At 31.4% G+C, this 27,154-nt stretch overlaps 1 protein-coding gene across 1 annotated transcript in view; it reads right to left on the reverse strand.

The window, feature by feature from the left end:
* Positions 1-2,231: 2,231 nt before the first annotated feature.
* The window catches only part of LOC145936016 (chymotrypsin-1-like), a 28,830-nt gene continuing 3,907 nt past the window's right edge, over positions 2,232-27,154 (reverse strand). Inside the window, exons 3-6 of the mRNA XM_083037879.1 lie at positions 3,850-4,000; positions 3,319-3,583; positions 2,824-2,961; positions 2,232-2,408 (exon numbers count right to left, since the gene is read on the reverse strand). Of these exons, the coding sequence (XP_082894005.1) occupies positions 2,265-2,408; positions 2,824-2,961; positions 3,319-3,583; positions 3,850-4,000 (698 nt within the window). The 3' untranslated portion in view covers positions 2,232-2,264. The remainder of the gene's footprint in view (positions 2,409-2,823; positions 2,962-3,318; positions 3,584-3,849; positions 4,001-27,154) is intronic.

Consider the following 27,154-nt stretch of genomic DNA (forward strand, 5'->3'; position numbering starts at 1 on the left):
TTTAAAAACTTTATTATTATAAATATAAATAAATAAATAAATATAATTTATACTTATATTAAAAAAAGATATATATAAAAATGATATTTATGTGTATCAAAAGATTTGTCTACCAAATTTTTCAAATATTTTTAACGCAATATTTTATACCATGAGAGAATTTATTTTGTATTTTATTTATAATACTAGAACAACACAAGCGCGCGTTACGCGCGCACTATTCTTTAATTTTATATTAAAAAGAATGATATTTTTAAACAAATAATATAAAATTTGTTTGAACTCGATTAATATTTTTTGACAGAAATTAGTTGATTAAAGCATTTAATTTGCTAATTAAATCTTAAAATAATATGTTATAAAAATTAAAATAGTAATATTTTGTAAATAATATGTTATCATACTTTATTCTCGATTAATATTTTTTGATAGAAATCAGCTGATAACTATCAAAAATATTAATTAAGTTTAAAGTATTATAACATATGGGTGGACTTCCGAATACGACCCACGCCCGATTGCTATGAATTTTTGTAGAAACATTGTAAATGATGTCAAATGAATGTCCTTAAGTGGATTTTCACCGATACAAACATTTAATGCTAAAAATATTAAAATAATGTTCTGTATAAATTATTGTCTATTTACGATTTACGAATTACGAAAGACAATATGGCTGATCATTTGTGTGAGTTTCTGTGGAGGCGAGATGTAAAAAAACATAAATTAGATCCATTAAAAAAATTAATTGAAGACATTAAAGATGTATATTCTGGCTAAAAAAAGAATAATATAAATTGTTTCTTGTTGACGTTTTCGTTCTGATATTCTATTTTTGTATTTCTTAGGATTCTTTATATATGTATATTGTATATCTTAGGACGCTTTATATATATTTGGTATTAAATGTGTTATGTTATTTGAATATATCTTTCTTGATTGTCTATTGGAATTCACTGTGTTTAGGCATCTCAGGTGTCCTATTTTAAAGGACCCACTCAAATATCTCATTGTCATTAGCATTAAATGTTTGTATCGGTGAAAATCCGCTTAAGGACAATCATTTGACATCATTTACAGTGTTTCTACAAAAATTTATGGCAATCGGGCGTGGGTCGTATTCGGAAGTTTATCCTAACATATTATTTAAAACATATTATTATTTTAATTTCTATGACATTATTATTTTAAAATTTAATTAGTAAATTAACGCTTTAATCAGCTAATTTCTGTTAAAAAGTATTAATAAAGCATTAATTTGCTAATTAAATTTACAAATAATACAATAAAAAAATTTTTTTAAATAATAAGCTGTAAATAATATATTATAATACCTTATTCTCGATTAATATTTTTTGAAAGAAATCAGCTGATAACTGTCAAAATATTAGTTTAGAGTATTATATCATTTAAAACATATCATTTTATTTTGAACAAACTGATTGATTTTTTCAATAAATATATTGAACATTCATTAAGATTCATCGTTCTGATATTTAAGAATGGTACGAGAAATCGCGATAATTCATTGTCAAAGCGCGTCTTGAATGAACTGACTTTGGTAAAGAACGTTCGAAACTACTACGAGTGCAATCGCGAATATAGGTGACTAAAATGTATGAAAGAAAAAGTTTGTGTAAGTAAATGGAAACATGAATCATGTAGGTATGCGCGAAACAATTGAAGGTCGTTGAAAGATATATTTTTTGCCTCAGTTTTTATCTGCGTATCGAGTATCGGATGCGCGTTTCGAGTTTCCGAGCCGCGCTCACTCCAGCATGAAGAAATTAGAGATAACGCGAGAAGGACACGACGAGAAATAAAGAAAGACGCGAGATGTTAAGTTTCGAAAGAGAAGGACGCGGAAAGGAATAAAGAAGGAAGCGAGATGTTTCGCGAGTCAATGAATCTCTCTCTTCTTTCATTGAATAAAGAATTGACCGATACCGGCAATTTCTCAATGATTTCGCATGTACATAAAAATATGTACATATATATTTTTTAATCAGGAAATTATTACAAATATTGGTTTTGTGTCATTCATTAGAATTAAAAATCAATAGAATATATTAAAATATAATATATTGTTATAATTATCACATTGTAATGATTATCACATTTATTTTAATCATTACTCTATTAGTTTTATAATGGTATTATAGGTTATATAAATGTTATAATAGTCAAAAATGTATATAAGTACAAAAATGTATATAAGTGTAAGATATATCTTATTTTATTTTATTTATTATTCATCATTTTATTTATGCTTCAACATGTGCTTTTAGCCAATCTTTGAAAGCGGCTACTCTAGTATATACATCAGGGGATCCGCGAGCGCATGGTGTGCCGAAAGAGACAATACCAATCTGAACACCATCAGCAACAAGAGCACTACCGGAATCACCCTGAAAATTTAATACAGACAATAATTATTTGCTAAATAAAGATTTCATCCAATTTATATCATTTATAATTCATGATTGATGTCATACATTTAAAAACATGACATTACAACGATATTATATAATATCTACTTTCAATATATTTAAATTAATAAACAGATTTATAATAATTGTGAAATAAATAATATGAAATATATCGTAAGAAAGTTTATACAATTGAATTTATATTTGCAGTCAATGACATATTTAGTATTTTTATATAATATGAGTCTTATATATAGATTTCTAAAACTACTCTGGAACACTCTATATTAAACAAATTATTATGATGATGTACTTTTTCTCATTTATTGCATGCGTGTCTCTCTCGTACAGGCAATATTTTAAATAATTAAATGTTTAGAAAATCAGTACTTACATAGCACGCGCCTTCGTCTTCTTTTGTTAGCGTACAAATATGACTTGGCTGTACATTCTGGTGGGCTGCTTTGCATTTAACTTGGTCGTAAACATTCAACTCGATTTGTTGCAACTTATTAGGAACTGTACCATCAAGCTAAATAATGAATTATATATTATAAAATTATATGTTGATAATAAAATTTTATAAGTATAGATAAATTTTGTTAATATATATGTATATATATATAACTCTTTATATAAGCTTAATAAACCTTAATAAACCTTAATTAACTATAAAACTAAAGTAATATAATTTTTTTTTATTATTGATTCCACTTTAAGATTAATAACTATTAATAACTATTAATAACTATTGAGCAACACAGAAACTCCTTTATTTAATTTTTGACGGATTTAGTTCAATAAATATTAGATAAAGTCAAAATTTGTTGTGTATATGTATGTGTAATTTTATTATATAAAATAATCTTGTTTTATTTGATGAACTTACCGAAGTTCTTCCCCATCCAGTTAAGATGCAGGAATGACCAGCCGGAGCGTTGTCACTTTCTGCAAGTGCTATAGGCTGTACCAGTGGCTGAAATTCTACAGCAGTTGATAGAATAAGTAAACCAACGTCATTGACTAGTTCATAAGGATCGTAATTCTCATGAACGATGGCTTGACTCGCTGTATAAACGACACCAGACTCGCTTAAAAGATTTGTGCCGGCATGGATAGTTAACTGTTTCAAAGCCGCGGGATTATTGGTGTAACTGTTAAACAAATGCATTTTGATTATTAATCGTTTTTCGCTTTTAGGCACTGCTAAATATTTCTCTTTTAGTATTTTTAGGCATTAAAAATCTAGTCGTATCTACGTCGTATCAAATATATGCTGGATTATCAAGTATATTTATAAAAAAAAAATATGGATAGTTACATTTACACGCATATATATAATTTAAAAGAAAAATAAAATTATAATATAATAAACAAATATATATGTATATAATATAAAACAAAAATAAAAAATTCATACCTTACTATACAATGAGCGGCAGTGAGAACAGTGCGATGGTTGACGATGGATCCGCCACAACTGTGAGATCCTGATATTCTCAATGACACTTGATACGTATATTTGCCGGCCGGGGCATCTTCCCCACCAACAATATGAATATTTGGATAGCCTGTGTAATCATATGAAAACATATGTGACATAGCACAAAATGTCTAAAGCAGACTTTTGACCCATAGAAAATTTTCAATTGTGTAAAATGTAAATACTGACCATGGGATGTACATCTCTCATTCATAAATTGTTACTCAATATTAAACTTCTTGCATTTAACAATACATTTTTTCTTTAATATCAAAGAATTGAAATATATACATATGTAATATTTTTATTTCGATATATATTGAATTATTGCATCACTTATATGTATAAGAAGGATACGAAATTTTGTGAGAAATACTAAATACTTTAAACATTAAACATTTTTTTTATTTGGCAATTATTACAATAATTTAAAAAATCCTATACGTCAATTCTAACGTTCTATAAAATATTATAATATAATGTCTTTTTTTAAATAAGAATAATTATATAGAATAATTAAAATATATATATATATAGATTTTATGGATTTTGCTTTAGTCATTACAAAAATAACAAAAATTTAGCAAGTTCGTTTATTTATCAATTTTCTTAATTTGAAGCTCGAAAAGATTAAATAAATCTTTCGAATAATTATGTTTAATAACATTAATTATATTTGTCCTTGCTCTTTTTTTCTCTCTCTCTCTCTCTCTCTCTCTCACTTTTATTCTTCCTCTTTCTTACCGTGAGCGGCTACTGCTAAGCAGGCGACTACGAAAGCAAAAAGTGCGTACATAATGAGACGTTATACTGTAATAATTAAGCTTTCGTTTTATATATACATCACCTAAGCACTCTACTACATAGAAATATATTTTGTATATATACATATTTAATATACATAAATAATGAAATCTCTGCCTAATCTTCGACAGATTTAATCATTAGACGATATTATTTCTTGATATTATAATCTCAATAATTTGTCCTTAATGATCAGATGCGAAGTCAAATTACATATCTGTGAAGATCTTTATCGATTGTGTGGAAGAAGAAACTTCTGAAATGTATTACGTATAATAAATGATCGCTTTGCTTATCAACAATACTTTATATTTCTTTTATCGCAATCATTTCCATTGGTATCAATATCATATTAAAAAAGATCTTAAGACTAATATTTTTAATTCTATGTACAACACATATGTATCGACACGAGAAATAATCAATTTCTTACTCTTAAGAATTAAAAAAGTTTATAGTTTTAAATTTATATGCATAATATATTATCAGTGTTACACATACACTCCTTTCTCTAAAATTAATCTGTCTATATATTTTTTATAAGTATACTTGATAATGCAGTATATATTTTATGTAATTTTTATTATAACTTTTTCAAATTTATTTTACACCAGTTCCGTATTTTTTCATAGAGCATAATAGAAATTAATATAAATTATTATTATAATAATTAATATAAATATGTACGTAATTTTTAATTATTATAAAATATAATTTTTAATTATTCTTACAATTAGTCTCTTTAGTTTCTATACATGATTTTCTCTGCAAAGAAACAATTGATTTTTAAAATTGTAAAATATAATAACATTTCTATCAGTATATTATAAAATATCTTTTGTTTTTGTTGATATTTTAGCACATGATTATCAAAATAAATCAATTAGTCATGCACATGTATATACTTAACAATTAGACATCATGCAAAGCTATTTTGATAAATAATGTTATTAGATATCATTCACAATATCGTTTCCTTTTTTTATCTAAAGCTATAATCAAATGGATTTTCCAACTCGTTATCCAGAAAAAAATTTAATCTATCTACGAGAAATCGTGCCTGAGATGTTATCTACTTTGACAGTCTGTTAAATTTATCATTTGATATCGTAATTGTAAAATTGTTTGGTTTATCACAAAAAATAACGAATAAAATGAGTATTTTATGTGTAATGAATGTACTGTTTAATTATTAATTATAAGCATAATTAATGTTAGAATCTCTCTCTCTTACGATTACATAATAAAAAATATAAATAAATATTATAAAATATTTTAATATTTTATATATATATATAAGTCTAATATAATATAATAATATTAATAAATTATATTAAATATTTAATAATATCCAAAATATTTTTATAATATTAAAATATTTTAATATTATCCTAGATAGCATCACATGTACAAAATCGGGACAAAATCGGGTCTTTAAGACGTCTTTAAAAGATGTCTTTTAGATATCATATCAAAACGTCTTAAAGACATTTTATGTCCCAATTTTAGACATAATATGCTGTCTAAGATAATATTAAAATATTTTAATATTATAAATATTCTAATATTATAAAACAAAAATCTCAAAGGAGAAGTATTTATAAGTATTTCATCATTTACACAACTTGAAAAATTAATATTGTCAAAATTTGTCAATGATTTTATTTCTTCAGTTATTAAAAAAAATTAAAAAAGTATTTTAAACATACAAATATAAGATATTATATATATATTATACGATTTTTTTCGACTGAAATCAATAGAAAATTCGTATCACAAATTCGTAGAACAAAAATCAAATTTGGTGCCGATAATGTATCTTAAGATATACGACAATAACAAATTAGAGTGATTTTATGATGGAATCTCTTATGGTAGAAAAGAAACTGTCGAGCAAAATAATATATAAACATGATATATGTTCGCTTTTAACCTTGATATGGTACATTCTCTCCACCAAAATTCCTATCATGCTTTGTGTATGTAAGACGAAAAGATAATTTATTTTCTCAAGAGATGGCGCCATTTTGTATTCAGTGTTATACAATAACGAAGACAGCATTCAATAAAAAATATAACACACAAAGACAGTAATATAATAATATAAAAATACAACAGCAAACAGTAATGTAGATTATAAAAAAATAACGCATGATGTTATTGTTCGCTGTTGTATAGTTTATTATTACTATATGTCTGTTTATGTTGTATAACATTATTATATATGTACAATATACACATATAACTTTTGATTTATATAATCTATTCAAATTACAAAATAATGCATCTATGATATTATTGTTTGCTGTTGTATTGTTTTATATTATTATATATATGTTTCTGTTTCCATTATATCTGTTTCCATATAACATTACATGTATACATATAATATTTAATTTGTATAATCTATTCAGATTAAAATATTTTCTGTAACTTTATGTAAATTAAAATCTAATGTACGTTATATAATATATACAAATAATATGCAATTATTTTCATGAACTAAAAGAAATGAAAATATTGCAATAATGAAAAATAGAATGTGTTAGTATTTGTATTATTTTAAAATGTGCGAACTATTAGTATTAAAAGTATTAATATTAATATTAAACAGTTTTATGCATAATTGCGCCAATTTCTTATATTTCAAAAGATTTATACACATATATGTAATCAAAAGTAATCTTTGCTTTAAAAAAAAATTCTCTAAATATAACAAGAATAAATTTTGTATTTAAATTTTACATTCAAATAAATAAAATAAAAATAAATAAGATGTTTTTCTATAATAAAAAAATTAATGTAATATGGTATGTGTTTGAATGAAATAAATCAGTGCGTTAATAGATTAACGTGGACTTTTTATAATATGTATTTTAGATTTGTTTACATAATTTCAATAACTTTTTCTGTAGATACGATTTCAGAAAACATTTGCACAAATAAAGTTCGGACAGTAACGTAAACAGAGCTTAAGGTAGCTAAAGATTCTTTTACTCTTCAAAATCTCAAGATGCTTGTCTTGTTCACGTACGACACGCCTTGTGAAAACTTTGTAACAAGAGCGAGCTGAAAGGCACTGTTTGCAAATCATTAGTCTGACGATAGAGGTGCGCTTGAGATGAAGAGGCGGAAGTCTCTTCAACATGATGTCTATATAGAAACAAGCGAATTGTGAAATAGCTTTGACAATTTAGATTCGTCGCCATTGTTTGTTCTGTAAAATTGTAACTTCTAGTACAACTCCTAGAAAACATACTCGCTAAGTGAAAATCTTTTCTTTGATCTTATATAAATATTTGAGAGAATCTAGGCTATTTTTTATTCAGATGAGGGATGAAAATGTTTCAACGAGATTTTTCCAAGATAAAATTTTAAATTACATTTTACAGAGAAAGAGAAAACAAAAGAGTCTGTGTCTTGCAGAGTGAGTATCCACGTATCGCTCCATCTGATAATTCATATTATGCGCATTTATTTATCTCTAATTATTCTTTAAATAATATTAATTTAATTTTAATTAATAATATGTACATTCTATATTAAGATTGTTGAAAAAGAAATAAAATAAGTCATATCATTATGAATCATTTAAATTTACGAATCCTGAGCAATATGTTTCTTTATCTGTTTAATTAAATTAATAAATTTTTTCATATAATATATTATCTAAAATAACTAATATACAATATGATTTAAGTTTAATTGCATAGTTTGCTTGTACATTGAATAAATAAATCATAAAGTAATCCATAATAAAAATAGAATATTTTTTAAATGGAATGCTGAAAACTATGTATACATATACATATTACATATACATACATATATATAGCGAAATAAAAATAAATAAAGAAATAAAAAGTACGCTAAAACAAAATAATTTCTTTTATTGTGTAGCACGCACCGCAAATGAACATCCTACTATTTAGGTTGATTCTTATAGCGTAGCGGGAAATAAATATGAGGGATCAGCAATCCCCAAGGATCGGGTGCGAAGGCGATTGCGAATAACAAGAACCCTTCGTCTAGAGCGAGTCCTGATCCTGTTAACAGGATCATCCCAACATCGTCGATGGAACCGTGAGAGAAAATTAGACGCATTTGGATTTCTTGTCGCGTTGCATGAATATATTATTTTAATGGTTCGATTAAACAAATGCAGATCGCGAATTTGTTGTTCACGGTGCAAGTTCATTCTTGCACTCTGCAATAAAATATACCAAGAATTATTTAATTATGAATTATTTAGAAAAGTATTATTAATTTGATAATTATTTAGTGTAATATAATTTATTATAAAAGAGCGTCATATATTAAAGATAAAAGTTCATGCAACATAAATAATTCTTTAAGACACATTATGAGACAAAAAGCGATCGATTGTAGGATTCTTTTTTTCACGTGAGACATTTATACTGTACGTTAGGGCGATTCACAATATGCAGCTATGATATTTACATATGCATATCATTTATCGTATCACTAGGGAAAAGGCTCCACGCCGATAACATCCCATAGGACTCTCTATATATCCAAATCGCATTACCGTGCTGCCCATTTCGGGCTAAGCTGCGCCCTGAACGATTTGATATGCGTGAGCTATAACTGAGTTAACAATCCGATATGACAGATGGTGTTTCATGCATACCGCATCTGATCCGACCCCATTGCTAACTCGAATTGTTCTAGTCTCGACAAACGTCAAATGACTATGACCAATGTCACATTTCTGCTATATAGATTGCAATTTGATCTTATCCGATAAAAAGTAAAGTATGTATATAACGAAAAAATAATATTTGCATTTCGCAAAAATGTTAAATTATATACTATTCTTTTTAATCATCCACTCTATGGTACATTTATTATATTCTCTACAAAATAGGTAAATAAATATACATAATGATAATTGAAATAAATAAATCTAGGAAACAAAGTCTATTACGGAATTGTTTCGAAGATTACTGCTTTTAGAAAAGATTTGTGAGATCTCTTCCACTCTCGAATCAGGTTGAATCAACGTGACAGTTGGTGTAATTCTAGATTTTTTTCAATATCCACCCTATTCCACATGACAGTCTCTGATAATTTTACATTGGGAGGAGAGGGGTAAAAACCTCGGCTCTCCTCGTAATAAATATCACCGTTTTTAAGGAAAAAATTGCCGAACATCTCGAACCAACTGAGAGACGGATAGGAATTTGCGAGAGTCGTCGTGGGTACAATGACCCTCGAAAAGACGATAGTTACTTTTATGCTCCGTAATTATACATTCCTCTCTGACCGTCGGTTGCGAATTTTAGGGTTGCATTTAGACCCTTCGAAGCAGCGCGAGGCGACTTGTCGGCATTTTACGCGCTTCTCCCACGTTTCACACAGCCGCGGCGTCATCGGGTCGGCGAAACGCTTTGGTTCGCGTTACAATCGACGAAAAAATCCCAACTTATTTGCGAATATTTAGTAAATTACATAATTTTGAAATTATGCAAATTGTACCACGCCTCAACAATTCATTGTCTTGGAATGTCGTCAAAATTGCAAATATTTGTTAAACATCTTAAAATTACAAGGTTGTAAAAAATTTTATTTCGAGAAAGAAATATATATAGATTATTACGATTAAATACAAAGAGAATTGATCCCGTATTCTATCTTATATGTTCTAATAATCTTTCTAGAAAAGCATTCGAAAAACTATTCAATATATTAGCGCATTCATTATTTTTACAGTTGCGAAGAAAAAATGTTGTATAAGAGAAATTAATGATACTGTTACAAAATCAAGCTTTATTAGTTCATCAAGCATCATTAAATAATATAATGCGATATAAATTAAAGTAACTTGTAATTACTACTTAAATAGTTAAATGTACCTAAATGTCAGGTACCTATATCAGTTATAAATCAAACGTTTTTTCCGCCTGATTATCTCATTTAAAAAAATATAAATTAATTTGATTTATCGTAAGAAAATTTTCAGATATCGCAAAAAATATTTACAAAACTTGAGTAATATCACGTGATTTGTGGCTGACAAAATTGCACGAAAAGTGTCTAGAGAGAGATGTCTTCCACGAATTCTATTTTTCGATAATCTACAGGAAATTATGAAATTCGTGATATATGTGCAATGATATCCGTTATCTTCAGTCAGATAACGTTATCGATAAACGCGCCAAGGCGTAGCCACGCGGTATATGACGATAATTATTAGTATACGAGCTACCCTGTACTTACGAAGGACCTATTATTAGTACGAACACGTATTACATCGGGTTCTCCGCTCATGGTCCGTAAGTGATTTTCACCATAAGCGTCCGAGGAAAGTATCGGTAAATTGAGTACTTGAGCACGAAGAAGACGTCAGCATGACAGCTCTTTCTTCTTACCTGCATTTAAGGTTTGTTTTAGAGTTCATTAGGTCATTTGTGCGCGCTTTCACTATCACGAAACGCGCAATACGCTTTCGATGGTAAATTAACATTTCTTTTAAGTATTTTCCATCATCATTGCAATTTTTTAAATATTTTTAGGCAGATAAAATATAAAATGATGACAAATAGATTAATTGTCAAATAATTATATGGAGAATGTTAGGGCAAATTAATGAGGCATATTAATATCATTTTTATTCAATTGAACTAATGCAGAGAAATAAAATTAATTTTTCGATTTAAAATATATAGCAATTGTCCATAATTTAATGAAACATTTTTTGTTATATATTTTTATTTAATCGTTTTAACATTAATCGCTATATAAACCAATAGAAAAGTTGCTTTTTACAAATCGAATATCTGGCTTATTTTACCGATATAAATTTTAATGCATTGGCGACTATCGTAATATTTTGTGTGTACGCGTTATGACTGTTTATTATTTATGTAAATACGGATTATCCTTTGGATTTCATCAATTAATTATTAATGCTGTCGGATTAGCAGTTTTCAGCATCAATTACGCAAATAGCACTATGATTTGTTGATATCATTAAATGTAAATATTGAACGCAGCTAACTGCCCATCGTCACTGTGTGATGTTGTAAGAGCAGCAAATTATTATATGTTTAAATATACATATGCAACATATAAATATATATATAATATACGTATAATATAATATAATATACATATTTAATCAATTTACTGTATTCAATAATACACCAGAATCATCTGATTCGCGATTCACCTCTTTAAACAGCATTACCGCATTTCATTAATTTAAATGAGATAATATTCACAATTAAAATTCTTTTAGAATTTCGTAATATACTTTATATATAAGACACGTATTCGCATAAACATTAATGCCCGAAGAATTAAGTCAGATTAACATGTTTTATCTTTTTAAACATTTTATGTATCTCATATTTTTCTAAATTTGATGTCCGTATTTTTGATGCATATTAAACAATAAAAATACATGGCAATTGAATAAAAAACAAGTTTAGATACTGGAAAACAAAATACACACACATACATATATATGTATATCTTACAGAGCATATTGTCTAGTTTTCAAGTAAAAACACATTGACTTAGCCATCCTTTCTTGTCTAGCTTTCAGATTTCAAGGACGAAGCGGATGTATCTACGCTGTCCGGAAGGGTCACAGCGGCGAATCCGTAGATCGTGATTAATGGAGCGGGCCGGGCAGGATCTACGTGCCGACGAATCGAGGAGCGCTTAGCGTGAAATTTACCCGATGAATTGTTCTCACAATTATCATGATCTACGGGTTCTTGGGGATCCAAGAAACACGAAAGTCTCGAAGCAGTCAGCTAATCTCTGTTCGGCGAACCCTTCACTTTGGCCACCCCCTTCCCACCCTCTCTCTTCCTCCCCGCCAGCGCGCGGTCTTCTCTTCCTCAGCCGCTGGCATCACCCTTTCGGGGCACCTTCTCACCCACACTCGCATTGCGGCGATACTTTTCGGCGAGGAACGGTTTCGCCGACGCAAGAATCTCGGAAATTTTTAAGTCGATCGCGAAACTATAATTATCCTTTAGGCTATGCGCGGAGTATGCAGTGAGTAGGTGCGCGCCGACCTTCACAACACGGTTGCCCGCGTCGAGACGTCTGATTCTTTCTTTTACGATGGGCCACAATATGAATTTGCCTACGGTTTTCTGCAAAAGGTTTAGCGGGAGCTGCCAAAAGCAACAATAGTCTATAATCTTATAAAGATTATTATTTTCGATTATTTAAATTTATGCCGTATGCCTATGTAACGTACGATTCTTCATATATACGTATATATAAAGAATTATTGCGTATATACGCATATGATATAAATTTAAATAATATAATATAAAAATAATAATCTAATATATATGTATATATATATATAATGAAACTCTCTCAAATCTTAAGAAAATTAAACTATTAAAATTTTCTGAAATATCGGATTATATCAAATATCGTTCATAAAATATCGAGTAAAGCAATACAATCAATTTAAGGTAAAATGACGTGAAATGTTTTTATACAGATTTTTTTTCTCTTAACATCATCATCTAAATAGTCCGTTGGGAAGAAAGGGAATTGGTTATATGCCACTGGTTTTATTTTATGATATCTCGCATGTCGATATTATTTTTTTGGCACTAGCCGACGCAAGTGTTTTTTTTCTCCTGCTATAGAACCGCTTTTATTCCGCTTTACGGACAGATTGATCATCGACGAAGACGGAACGCTGTTAGACACTTTCAAGTATCTTCCGAGGTTGCTTCCCCACATTATAGAAGAATTTTGGATGTTCGTGCAAAGTGATTTATGAAGGATTTCTTGCCCGAGCTTCAAAACCATTTTGACCGGTGCAACGGCAATCTCGGTCATGGTGATTTGATCAAATCAACCCTACGTTATTATCTGCAATTAATGAAAATTGCAAGGATTATCGCGTGAGTAATATCGTTTGTGATTTAGAGAAGAAATTTAGTTCTAAATAAAGAAGCACGTCATAACTCAAATAACTTGAGAAGTTGTTCATAATATTGTAATATACGAGTATATGTGCAATTTTACACATTACATATTATTTATATCATTTATATCTAAAACTTAAATTTTTAATATCAATTAAATGTGTAATAAAACATATCACGTAATATTTATAAAGAGATATGTTAATGTCAAACCACAACAGAAAATTTTATCTGGTAATAACATGAAATTAATAATAAAAATTAATAAAATATATAAAATTAATTCATGATTCTAATATATTTGCCATTTATACATCTGCCATCATATGTAATTTATATTCTGCCATTTATATTCTGTTCATGGTAAAATTATATTTAAAATCTCAAAATTATCACACATCGAAGTATTAAATTTAATTATTCGACAAGAATAATGTATCTTTTTTAAAATTTTAGTTTTTTCTAAATGTAAAAAAAATATAAATCTTTCCCTGTGTATGTTATAATTAAATATAATTAATTTGAGAGAACATTAATCAGTCAAATCGATACCTATTATCAAATATCCTCTTATAAAAGACTTGAGCTTTCGGTGGATCCGCGAATAAATCCGTCATCCCTTTTATCGTCTATTTTCTAAACTAGGATTGATTGTTGTCAGACATGGGAGCGAGAATACTCCTTCTTCATTTGAAGGACGACGTCACGCGAGTGTGTGATGCTCAAATTAGGGTTATAATCCCCGTGCCATCTGATGTAACGTCCCCCTCGTCGACCCGGTCACTATTTACCGATAGCATTTTAACCCTCGATTTGTCGTCAACAGCTTTCGAGTCCATTGGGAATCTCACTGCATGATTTTGCTTCACGGGAATAACGTGCATACTCGCGTACCGTTACTCCAAAGTTGCCTACATACCTATGCACGGTGAAACATTACGTGACATTACGATTTATATTTTTATACCAAACTTAACAAGAAACTTGATCATTTGAGACTGGTAATATTGTGCAATTTTCATAAATAAGAAGTAAGTAAAACTTGGAATTTTTTTTTCAAAAGTCAAGTTTGCCGCTATGCTTAAGAATATAGATTTATCTCTCTCTGTTTAAAATACTCTACTTATATATTACATTAAAATGCAGTACATATTTTAAAAGCATTTTCAAGTAGAATAAAAAATGAAGGAATGTACAATTTTCATGTATATGTATTTATACAGTTAATGATCTAAAAAAGACTGTTATATGAAACACGAAAAATTGTAGCTGATGTAGCGACGACCGTAACATTTAATTTGCAAACTAATTTTCGAGTGAGAATGGACTGTTAAATAAGTATCTACAATTTCTTTTTCGCAGTGCCTCATTTTTTTTATATACATAATTGGCTCTTTGTAACGTTGATGCGCACTAAAATCCTTACATTTGCTCGACAACTTTATGTTATAATAGCATTTTGCATAAGTATAAACCGCTCTTCTTGCAATGTTACATTTCATAATATAAATACAAAACAATTTTTCATCAAGAAAAACAAATGATAATTTGAAGATTGGAACTGGAAGTCGATAATTTTTAGAGCTTTCATTGTTCTTATTCATTATGACTAAAAAATAATCTAGCGTGTTAAAATAATACTTTTTTTCTGAACGTGTAAACTTAATACTTCGAGATCTTTCAATATATTTAAAATTTAATTTTATCCTACAATTTTATCATTGACAGAAAACATGGTACTCGATATATAAATGACAAACCTGTCAGAATCGTAAATTACTGGCACATAAATAAAATATGTATGCAAATTCTCGTCGTTGTCTGAAGTACAATGTCACGCGATACACATCGAAATTGGGTCATCATGTATATAATACAAATAACGACATATTATGCGAACTGAAATAAAAAGGTAGGCGTGTCGGGGAAAACATTATATATATATATATATATATATATATATATCCACCAGGGACACATAAAATGGCAAATATATAAGTCTCATTTATTATGCATTTATTATGCAGCTGCTCGATAATTTCGACGTCTTCGATAGCTGTATTATTTGGAAAGTTAAAAAAATGAGTTATACACATAATATTTAAAAATAAGTTGGCTGTATACGCAATGTATTTTGTTACATTGTCGATTAATTTCTGCAAGCTATAGCATAAAACCAGTAGCAATTAAAATAATACAATCATTATAAAGAGAAACACACTGCATATGCGACTTATGACGGGTTATAATAGCAAATGTATAATAATAATAATTGTACATTCACTGTGTCAATAAATATTCATTTAACTTTAATCACATAAATATGTCATACAATAAAGATCCTTTATAAGTTACATGTAATAATAAACTTCTGCAGTACTTAACATGTATATAAATACAAGTATTTATTCAGTAACAATAAACTTACTTGTATTTTTTCTTTATGCGGCAAAAAATAATAAAAAATAGATCGATCAGTTTTACTTGAAGCTTAGAATTATAACTGAAACTCTAAGGAAAATTAAAATGCTATGTTTGATAACATATAATGCGAATACGATACAACACATCGCGGTGGTCGTCGCCTCCGAAATTGCATCGATCCTTCCGGAGCGATAGTCACGACCAGTCGGGATATTTTGATAATTCCCTTTTTTGTGAGAGCATGCGCGTGTAACGCGGAAGAGATCAAAGGCTTGCCAGTAGCACCTGTCCTCTATCCCCGTCTTGTCATCCAGCGGGACTGCGCCAGGGGGCTGGAGAACCCAATGAACTCTCTCTTTCCGTGCCTCCGTTTCTCTGACATTCTCTCCCTTTCTCTCTCTCATTCACCCTCTCTCATTTCTTCTGTCTCTCTTTCCCCATTCTCTTTTCCCCTCTCCCTCTTTCTCTCTCTTTCTCTTTCCCTTGGTCCCTCCGCATCGCTCGTCACAACTACACGCGCTACACAGCTTGATCAGGCTCTCCTCTGGCTGCGAGAGATTGTCTTCCTTTCGCCGTACTTTGTGGCCCCTGTCCGACGATCCCTGGATTAAATTGCAATTACCTTTATTGCGAGCGCGCGGTCTCCCTCGACTCCGCCGCTATGCTATACAAAATAACGAAGAGCTGATGATTTTCGGATCGAAACGCGCGCGGACCTCGACGCGAGATGCGATCCTCCGGCAGCCTCCGGTGTCGCGGGTCGGTGGAGATTCTCCCCCTGTCGCGTCGGAGGGCCGACGACTCGGCGGAAGTGGTAAATTGCTTTTAAGCCTTTCTGCCTCTCTTGCACCGCTCGCTTGATTGATAAGATTATAACGCGCCGCGAATCGAATAAACAAGCGCGCTCGCATTTAAGAGAGAAAGAAAGAGAAAGAGAGTTCTCTCGGTTGTCATCGTCGTCTCCTTATTGCATGCAGATATTAAAGCGCATCTAGTTTAGAAATACGCAAATCTCTGATTATAGACCCTGGCAAACTGATACCACACGAAACGTCAGGTATAATGAATGTAACGTAAAGAGGATAACAGCTGCCAGCTGTTTAATTATATGTGAAGAAGTGTGTGATTATCGCGGTTGTGATTTATATACAATACAAATACAAATACGAGAATTGTTTGCGCATTATATCATTTTAATAGAAAATTGAAGTGCTCTGATTGCAGTATCTATATTTGTCGATTCAACATTTAATTGTAGCTTTTATCAATATTTATCAAAGTTTATTATATTATGCAATTTATATATATAACATATTTATTTTCTTGTGTCATAAATCGAGCTATGTATTTGTTTTGAAAATATTGTAAGATATTAGAGACACTCTTGTTACAATTGATACACTATTGTCATTTCATATACATCCTATTAAAATTTATAATTTTAAAATAGAAACTGTTGTTATTTATATAGAAATTACAAAAGTAAATTAAAACATTTATCCGTATCCACATGCGTTATGTGGATTGAATATACAAAATCATCATTGATAATGCTTAAAGTTAAGTTTAACGATAAATTTAATATATACAAGATAAAGAACTGTCAATATGTTGTATATTTTATTAAAAAAATAAAATAAAATTATACACAAATTGTGTCGGAGTTTTTTTGTTTGTAAAAATAAAAAATTTTATATTTTATATACTTACTTCTTAAGAAATATATTTACTTCTTAATTCAATAAGCCCGATTCTGATTTAAACACACACTTATAGCGTATTAAACACGCAGTTGCACTATGTATGTTACCGATATGTGGCAACAAGAGGTACATGCGGTTTTGAATGCCGCGCACAATGCACCAAGGAGTCCAAATAACTCCAGCGAGCATAAGTCATCCGTAAGGCCCGAGGGGTCGCGCGGGCCGGGTACCCTAGAATTATCGCTAAACGTTATTGCCTAGGCTCTATAGATCTTGCGTATAAAATGCTAGGTTATCGTTGCCGCTTACGCTATGGTTAAAAGCGAGGGTGGACCCGTAGCGGCGAAACCGCCAAAGTCTAGACTTTTGTTAAATCGCATTTTGTTAACCGTCATCTCTCGTACAGCCGATTTAACGACAGTTTCCGGCTCGCATAATTTGCTATAACTTTAGATCATCGCAGCCGGAAATATCTCTCTCGAAGAAAATAATTGATTATAATAAAAATATACTAAATTTAGAAATATTTTAATAAGCACAGAGTCCGATAAAAATTATATTACATTTACAATCTAGTTTAAAAAAAAAAATTCTTCATTTTACATTGCAATTTATTAGGAAGAGCTAAAAGTCTCCTCGTAATCAAGTTGGTCGTTGGAAGTGAGTTTTTGAATTAAATTCACAAGAGTTTTGTATTAATATTAAAGCATAAATATATGAATGTGCGAAATTTTCGTCAAAAAATTTTGTGACTTAATCCTCTCGATTTTATTTTATATATTAATTTTCTATAAATGTAACAATTTATAGTGTAATATTAAATATTGATACATCCAGGATATTTATGATACAAATTTTAAGTTATTTATTTTCTATCGAATCATTGATTTTGTATCAAGTTTTATTTGAACGTTTTGTATGAAATAAGTCATATCTTTTTCGAGAAGCTACCCTGCTCGAGACACTTCATGCTTCATGTCCTCGTGTAAATCTTTGCATTACAATTTTTATATTCAATGTCTCATTAATTTAAACACTTGTATGCTCTATCCTTGTGTAAATCGTTATACACGATAGCTTTTAATACCGGTCGTCTCACTGTCCGCTACGCTACTCTGATGCTTTTAATAATTTGTTCACGATGGAGTTATATTTCCATTCCCGCGCGTGGCGCGCCACATGACGCGACATTAACTCATTTTCATCTTTTTCCAGAAGACATAATGGTTCGGCGAGTCGTAGTAAAAAAGAGGGAGAGAAAGAAAAAAAAAGATAGAGAAAGAGAATGTGAAAAAGAGCGAGAGACAGAGAGAGAGAGGGAAAGATGGAGACACGAGAAGAGCAACAGATAGAACAAAAACCGAGTGAAACCGGGCTTTGTTGTTACACGACAGTGGTTGGAGGGTATAATTCATCGTTGTAACAGACTCTCTCTCCCTCTCACTCTCTCACTCTCCGTATACGAGCACAAAGGTCAAAGCTGGCCTGGACTGGTCTCGGCAACGCGTTCAGAATTACGATATTTTGAACAACGGATTCGGCTGTATGTGTGTTTGTGTGCATCACACGCGAGTGTGCGCGAGCGTTCGTTACTTTTCGAGCGACGTGTCAATACCAGACGATTTCTGTCGGACAGGAGTCGTCACGCGGCTACAGCGTACTATTACCCATGTAGCCATCATATCGATATATATATTTGTGTGTGTGTGTGTATATATATATATATATATACATATATATATTTTTTGCGTATAACAATGCGTGATCGATACTCGCAACGAAGGCTGAGTCCAGTCGCTTTTCCGTGTATATGCAACTTGTTGAGAAATCGGTTAAAATACCGCGCTTTTAACAATCCCTTTTCGTTTCGCGTTAGAATAACTAGATAACCACCAAGCTTAATCTGTAACGGTATGCGTTTTATATCCTGTACTTGGAATGGTCATCTCATTCCTGTGTCATTTCTAGGACGATATTATGGATAAACAAACGCGCGCTCTTGGGAAACTTCACGGCGTAACAATCATTTTCAACTAAATTTTCATGATTTTTATTCGATGTCTACGTGCGTATTATGGCGCAATATAATTGGAACATGACGACGTCATGTCTTTGCACTGAGAAAATGAAAAACCACGCGTATTAATCTATTACATTAATCCTTCTGCCACGATGGTAGTAAGGGGTTTCTCATGGAACGTATGAACGCTGTAACCGAGAGGGACACGTTGACTGATTGTGGTCGCGACGATCTTGACATCCTGCGGCGAAATCTGTCGCTTCTCGTTTGGATTTATTTGAAAGAATAGAATTGATTTTTCATATCATTCGTTTCGCAGGAAACAGAATAATTCGCGTGGCTTCCTATCTTTATAATCTTCGCAATATATCGTTTACGTTTACGATTCTAGTTTCATGTTAAATCAGTTTCATGTTGATCAATCAATCATGTAATTTCCATTTTTTTAAATCCTATAATATACTTCATATTTGTTCACACAAATATTTTTTTATAAAAAAAATTATAAACAGTTTTCTTTTTACAGTTATCTTTAACATATCTAGGTCCATCCAGCGCTTGGCCATTCATTTCCAGATTATGATGTTCAAGATTTAAATTTTATATATTAAATTTTTATATTAAATCATAATGAGTTATTATCGTTTATTAATGAATAATTTGCTAGTTTCATGAAGCATTCCTAATCAAATTTAATACAGCTTAATCAAAAGCATGATTCAGAAGAGAGATGCATCTTTATTTGTTCATTTTATAATGTATAACTTTTTTAAACTTAAAAATTTATAAGAAAAGAATGATACAGTTATAAAAAAATAATATATGAATAGTGTCAAGAAAATTTGATCGAAATATAAACAGAATTTAATTAAATTATTTGAATATAAAATATGAAATATTATATGCATAATTATTGACTATGCCGTGTAAGCAATAATCGAGCTGCGTTATTTAATAACAAATTCGAACCCATTTTGCGACTTTACTTACATACCCTGCGAATGACAGTAGGATGCGACGTGACGATTTGGTCTGCTCAATAATGTACACACTAGCGCTTTAATTCAAGCCATCTCTCTCTCCGCGGGCTTCGTGTAGATATCTCACAGCGCATTAAATTCGCCGCCAACGCCAGCGCAACGCCGGCAACGTAGAACGGAGTTTGACGAGCTATTAATTTATTGTTTCAAATTATCAAATAACGGTCTTCCACGAAGCGGAGATTACGGCGCGTAGGTTCGCTTTGCGGTGCACCGGACCGTGTGATTACCGAAGTTCGGAGGCTATGGTGCCTCAGACATTTCGTGGGCGCCATTCGCTTCAGCGGACAAAGTTACGAGAGAGAGAGAGAGAACAAGAGAGAGAAAGAGAGACAGAGAAAGACAATGAGAGAAGATAGGAGAGAACGAGCACGGCACAGTGCTGGTACCAGATCTCTCCATCAAAATTGCGTGCGCGAAAACTCCCACGATTTTTGACCACGTAATTATTATCTGTTGTAACTTCGACGCCGCCAGCGCGTTAAAGATCGTCTCAAAAGAAGAATGCTGCCGATTCGAGCGTGTTCGAATGGTAGCGCGAGATCTCGTCTCGTGTTCTTACGCAAGGAGAAAGTCTCTTGTCGATTCGAATGTCGTACGCAACAATTTCGCACAAGAATGAATCAAATATTGTATGTAATATAACACGTAGAAATTGTTACGACAATTGAATGAACTCAGAGATAAATCTTAAAAAAAAAAAAAAATAATATGCTTTTGCATTTTTTTCAGGGGTGCATATATTTTTTTTAGTTTTTCAACGTTTAATTTCGCGTTTACGCTTTGGATTCTGTATTACACACGTTTCAATAAATTTTAATATTTTTTTACAGAATTCTACATCATGTCTTGTAATATATTTAACCTGTCTCATATATATATTTTATCTGCTCCTCGATCACGGGAATATAAGAGCTAAATCGCAAGAAATGAAAACGTTTCTTCGGTGAATAATGTATCCACAGAGTTGATGATATAACAGAGTTCGATTTCTTTAATGAACATATGTATATTCGATTCGTTACATGAGGTCGTATTTGAAGCGAGGATCGCGGATTGTTATTCCGGGATAAATAATGTGTTACGCGATCTCGTAACATTTGTCGTCGACCGTAGGGAGATAGCAATTTTATTAAGCCTTTGGCGAATCAATAAGCGCGCCACGATCGAACGCGAAATAAGCGGAACGCGAATTTGACGCGCCCACAACTGTGACGGACCCATCCGATTTATTTACGAAGAGGAGAAGGAAAATGTAAAATCAGGATTCCGACAGATGGCTCGAATCTCAGACCCCGGGCCGTGAATACGTGGGCAGCGTCGCGCGGGGGTAGGAGCACACCCGCTCCCGACCTCACGATTTTACGCCCCCGGGGCATACCGCCGATGGAAAAGTTGCGCGCTCCGAGTACTCCACCTTGTTTTTTTGGAACCCGTGGAATCGTAGCAGCTCTCGAAATTTCCGAAACACCCCGGCATCCCGCCCCCGTTACGTCGTAACATGCTTCTCGCGTTTGCCGCGTACAACCTCTACACGAGCGTTACTTATCTATTTATTAACCGGTTGTGTACTCGGCATAGACATGTGCGCATCCGCGCGTACGTCAATCTCAAGGGCTGCTGAAGCCTTTATTTGATATCATTTGTCTGAGTTAAATTTGTGCAAACTAGAGCTTGCAATTGCAATTGATTTGGTTAAAATTAAGCATGCCAATTTATAATAATGTTTGTAAATATATTTATAAAAATAGCATATATAGATCAGTTTTACTCGATAATAAAGTGAAAATTATTACTTAATAATGCGGGACAAAATATCTGAAAGTTTGAATTAATCTCGAAAAATGAGCGTATTATAATTTTTATTTGTAACATTTTTTAGCGAGAATGATAATGATGAAGTAAAGATATGTATTATAGTAAGATAATAGTGATATATTAATATAAAGACAAAGATAGAGAAAGAGAAAGAAAAATAAAGCATGAGAAAATCTCGCTGGAAAACTGATATAAACATGGAGTACATGATTGGCAAAGAATAATGCAAGTTTTGAACATTAAATTGAAAAAGGAGTCGTCTCGTGTAAGTGTTATCAAAACCTTCCCTTCGCGTGCTTTTTTTTTTCACAGAATCTTTCTTCATTTAACGCACAGAAAGATACTCAATTACCAGCAAAGTTTTACAAATCCATTCGACCGAAGACAAAGAACGGCACTCTCCATCGCCCTTTTGCCAATGTATTTATCCGGAATTAAAAGAAAAGAGTTTTTCTTACGCTCCCGCAGTTTAAAACTTTTTCCTTTTAAAGGCGCGCTTTACCTCGTCTCGTCTCGTTGAGAAATAAACGTCCGCGAGACATTGGAGAAAAATACCGGTTATATCCGAGCTTTGAGAAAGTTCGCTATTAGTTACAATGAAAAGAGTTGTTTTTGCGCCCTAATGGTCGAGATTAAATCGTATAACTTGCAACGCGGAATATATAAATCGACCGGCGCGAAAGTTGGAGTTAGAGTGGGCGAGGCGCAGATCTTTCGCGAAACTCGATGAACAAAATTAGCGACTGTGGGATCTCGGGGAGTTCGTGATTTTTCATCGCGACGCTTCCTATACTTACGAAATATTTTTTGCCCATTATCGAGATGTGACACGTAATAATTCCAGTGTTTAGGCTCTACTCTTATGGATATTAATAAACGATGTAATATATAGTTTCGCGAAACAGGTTTAGCAAAATTAGCGATAAATCGAAAGAGAGACGCGGGTACTTATTTGGAATTAGCGCGTTGTGCCGATGTTAGATAGCCATATTATTGAATAGTATAGTTATTGGATATTAAGTACGAATAAAACGTATAGGATACACGAGTGAATGTTAGCTTGCAAATTTTTATTTGAAACAGAATCACTCTTATACCAATACGATCGAGCTATCATTATCATTTATGCGTGATTCGCATGTGCGTAATAGCATCTATGGGCAGAAACTGTTAATCACGAATGTCCACTTTAATGAGATATCTCTTTCATAGTATAGATAACTACTTCCATGAGAAGAGATAGGCGGCACAGAAATCTTTTTGAAATCCGAAGCTTATGCAACCAACTATTTTCTAATGCCGATAAAGTTTGATTTGTTATAACGCATACAATATTGTATTGTATTTTCAAATCATATTTAACGAATATCAATTAAGCGATTAATATATATATATGAAATGGAAACAGAGAGAAATATAGATATTTTGATTTCAAATCAAAATTGGCAGCGCTATCAATCGCGATTCATATTAATGCAAATTGTGAAACCATCACTTTTAAATCACGACAAATCAAAATTGTGAAATTGTTGAGAGTTATTTCGATGAACTCCTTAAGCTATACTTAGGTCTTTTTTATATACATATAACACAGTAAAGCATCATGTGTGATATAACAATTAGATAACAACAATTTAGAAGCGAAGAAACAAAATAATGTAATAAAAAAAAACTAAATAAAAATAAATAATGTAATAAGAGATAGTTGTGTTTGTGCGAGGAAAAAATATCCAATTGCTCGTATATTGTTCGTACTTTCATCGTAGAGTAAACCGCGAAGCTCACATGAAGTGGCAAATGAAATAACGGCGGTTCGTGCTTCTTTCACGAAACAATGGTCGGACTACCAGAAACGGTTGTCCTTAACTACGTATCATGCGGATATGCGGCTGGTGTAACTGCACGATATGCACGTAGAGAACGCGTGGCGGGCGAGCGTATAAACAATGCAAGTATCTAGCGAGAAAGGGTAAGAGAGAGAGAGAGAGAGAGGGGGTGGTTGGAGCACTTGGCACGTAGGGCTCCCCGCGAACCAACATCCAATTACTAGTTGGGCGCGTATCTTCATGGGGGGTCCCATACGCAATTGTTGTATTTCGCTATTGTTCCGCAGCGTGATTGGATCCATTGTTTTTGCTCCTTATAATTATCAGCAAGCAAGGGAACCCTCAAAAGGATCTGTCTCACAAGTTGCCTCTTCTTTCGATTCGATCGCGGATTTATCACACATTATTTAACGAGCGATGAAGTCGTCTTTTCGTAACGACCTTAGAAATTCTCAAAAAAAGCTGGTGCAAAAAATATAATCGTGTTTTGCCCGAAGAGAAGGACAATGTGTCGCCCCGACGGCCACTGAAATTGTAAATATTATGCCAACGTGAACCTATATTACCGTAATATCATGTATGTTTGATGTTAGATTTTTCCTATCCGTAACATCAATCAAAGTTGTTGCTATGGTGAAGGTAATATCACACATGTGGAGGGTGCCCCAGGCATGTTGCGTATTTTCTCTCGATTATAGATACTAGAGGCTAGACTAAGAAACGTGTCATTTATTTCAATGTCGCGGCATCACTAAATTTTAAGCTATAAGCAATGAATTATATACGAGATTTGTCAAATAAAGTTTTAAGTTAAATAAATTGATTATGAAAACTTAATCCTTGTTTAATTTTAGAAAAGATGGCTATATAGCAGATTTTTTAATTATAGAATCGGGTAAAAATTAATCCGAAATATATTCTAATAATCCGAAAAATTTGCATATATTACACAGAAAGTTTTATCGGTCCTATGATAAATTTAGAAAAATGATTTTATTAATTTATATATATTTTTCACTCAAATATCTATCTAGTATCTTTAAAGTGTAAATTAAAGACAAGTAGTTAACATCTATTATTATGGAATAAACTATAGAATAGATGAAATTCCATGTTGACCAAACATGTTATTGCTTTTAACTCTTTAAAGTTTTTAAAAAATATGTTGACCAGGGTCAGATATGTTTTTTTCACATATTATTTGACTTTGTTTAAGCAAGGTAAACCACCGATATGACTCGCTCTATCGTAAAAGCATATTTTCGCGGCGCCTACTTTTTATGCGCGTAGCAGTTAAAAAGGAGCATAAAAATGTATTTGGAAAAATGCAGTTTCTGCAATCAAATTCATTTGTTATGATATACTGTTGTTGTGTTTTCGTGGAAAGATAATTTCTTAAAGATACGGGATGTGAAAATTTCACCTCTATTAAGCTAGCAGAACCAAATGGACAAAATTAAACGGGACATATCACATTATTTAGTACCCATTTTGTACTAATTTGTACCATTAATAAAAATTTTGTACCCCGTGCCGTTTTCAAAAAAACCGTGGCGCTGCCACCTTGAAAAAAAGCTAGCAGGACCACAAAAAAAAAGAAAAAAAATAATTAAGAGCAGGAAAACAAAGTACTGAATTTGTACTAATTTGTACCATCAAAAAAAATTAAATATTTTTATTTATTTGGCAATAAAACAATCCCAATTGATCTCAGCCCTATTAGGTTCAAGAGTAAAGTATTCTTTCTAATTAGCAGAATCAATCGTTACTTGTACACGCGACGCGGCATAATATGTACCGTAAAAATATAAAGTTTTAGATTTTGTACCCCCGCCGTTCCTTCGGAAACTATCCCCACCCCTATCAGGCTCAAGAGTAAAGTACTCTTTCTAATTAGCAGAATCAATCGCTACTTGTACACGCTACTCTTGAACCTAATAGGGCTGAGATCAATTGGGATTGTTTTATTGCGAATAAATAAAAATATTTAATTTGTTTTGATGACAAATTAGTACAAATTCAGTACTTTGTTTTCCTGCTCTTAATTATTTTTTTTCTTTTTTTTTTTGTGCTCCTGCTAGCTTTTTTTCAAGGTGGCAGCGCCACGGTTTTTTTGAAAACGGCACGGGGTACAAAATTTTTATTAATGGTACAAATTAGTACAAAATGGGTACTAAATAATGTGATATGTCCCGTTTAATTTTGCCTATTTGGTTCTGCTAGCTTAATAGAGGTGAAAATTTCATTTATTCGTCACTATTTCAAAGGATTTAAAGTTTATATTTTAAATTTAAAAGCATATTTTCACGATAAATGTGCAAATCTGTTGGAGTTATAACTATTATCAATCATAATCAGATGCGTGCAAATAAAAAAAATCTGTTATAGTCATATCATTCTCTGATAATATCAGGGAATAAATGTCTGTTTAATTTATGTCTTTAAAATGTTGACAAGCATTTTAATTTTTCGCGATTTATAACACAAAATATATGTACTGATTTTAAAAAATAAGTGCCATACGTTTTATTTTAACAGAGTTGTCAAGAAGTTACACGATTATTTAAAAAAAACACATAAATATGTTTTAATATCAGAATTTTATTAAAATCTCGAATCAAATTTTGATTTGCAAAAATTTAACTTATATTTATTGATTTCTTTTAATTAATAATTA

This window comes from Prenolepis imparis, unplaced genomic scaffold (genome assembly GCF_030444845.1).
Source record: "Prenolepis imparis isolate NDT839.2.m4 unplaced genomic scaffold, iyPreImpa1.0 SCAF_5, whole genome shotgun sequence".
NCBI lineage: Eukaryota > Metazoa > Arthropoda > Insecta > Hymenoptera > Formicidae > Prenolepis > Prenolepis imparis.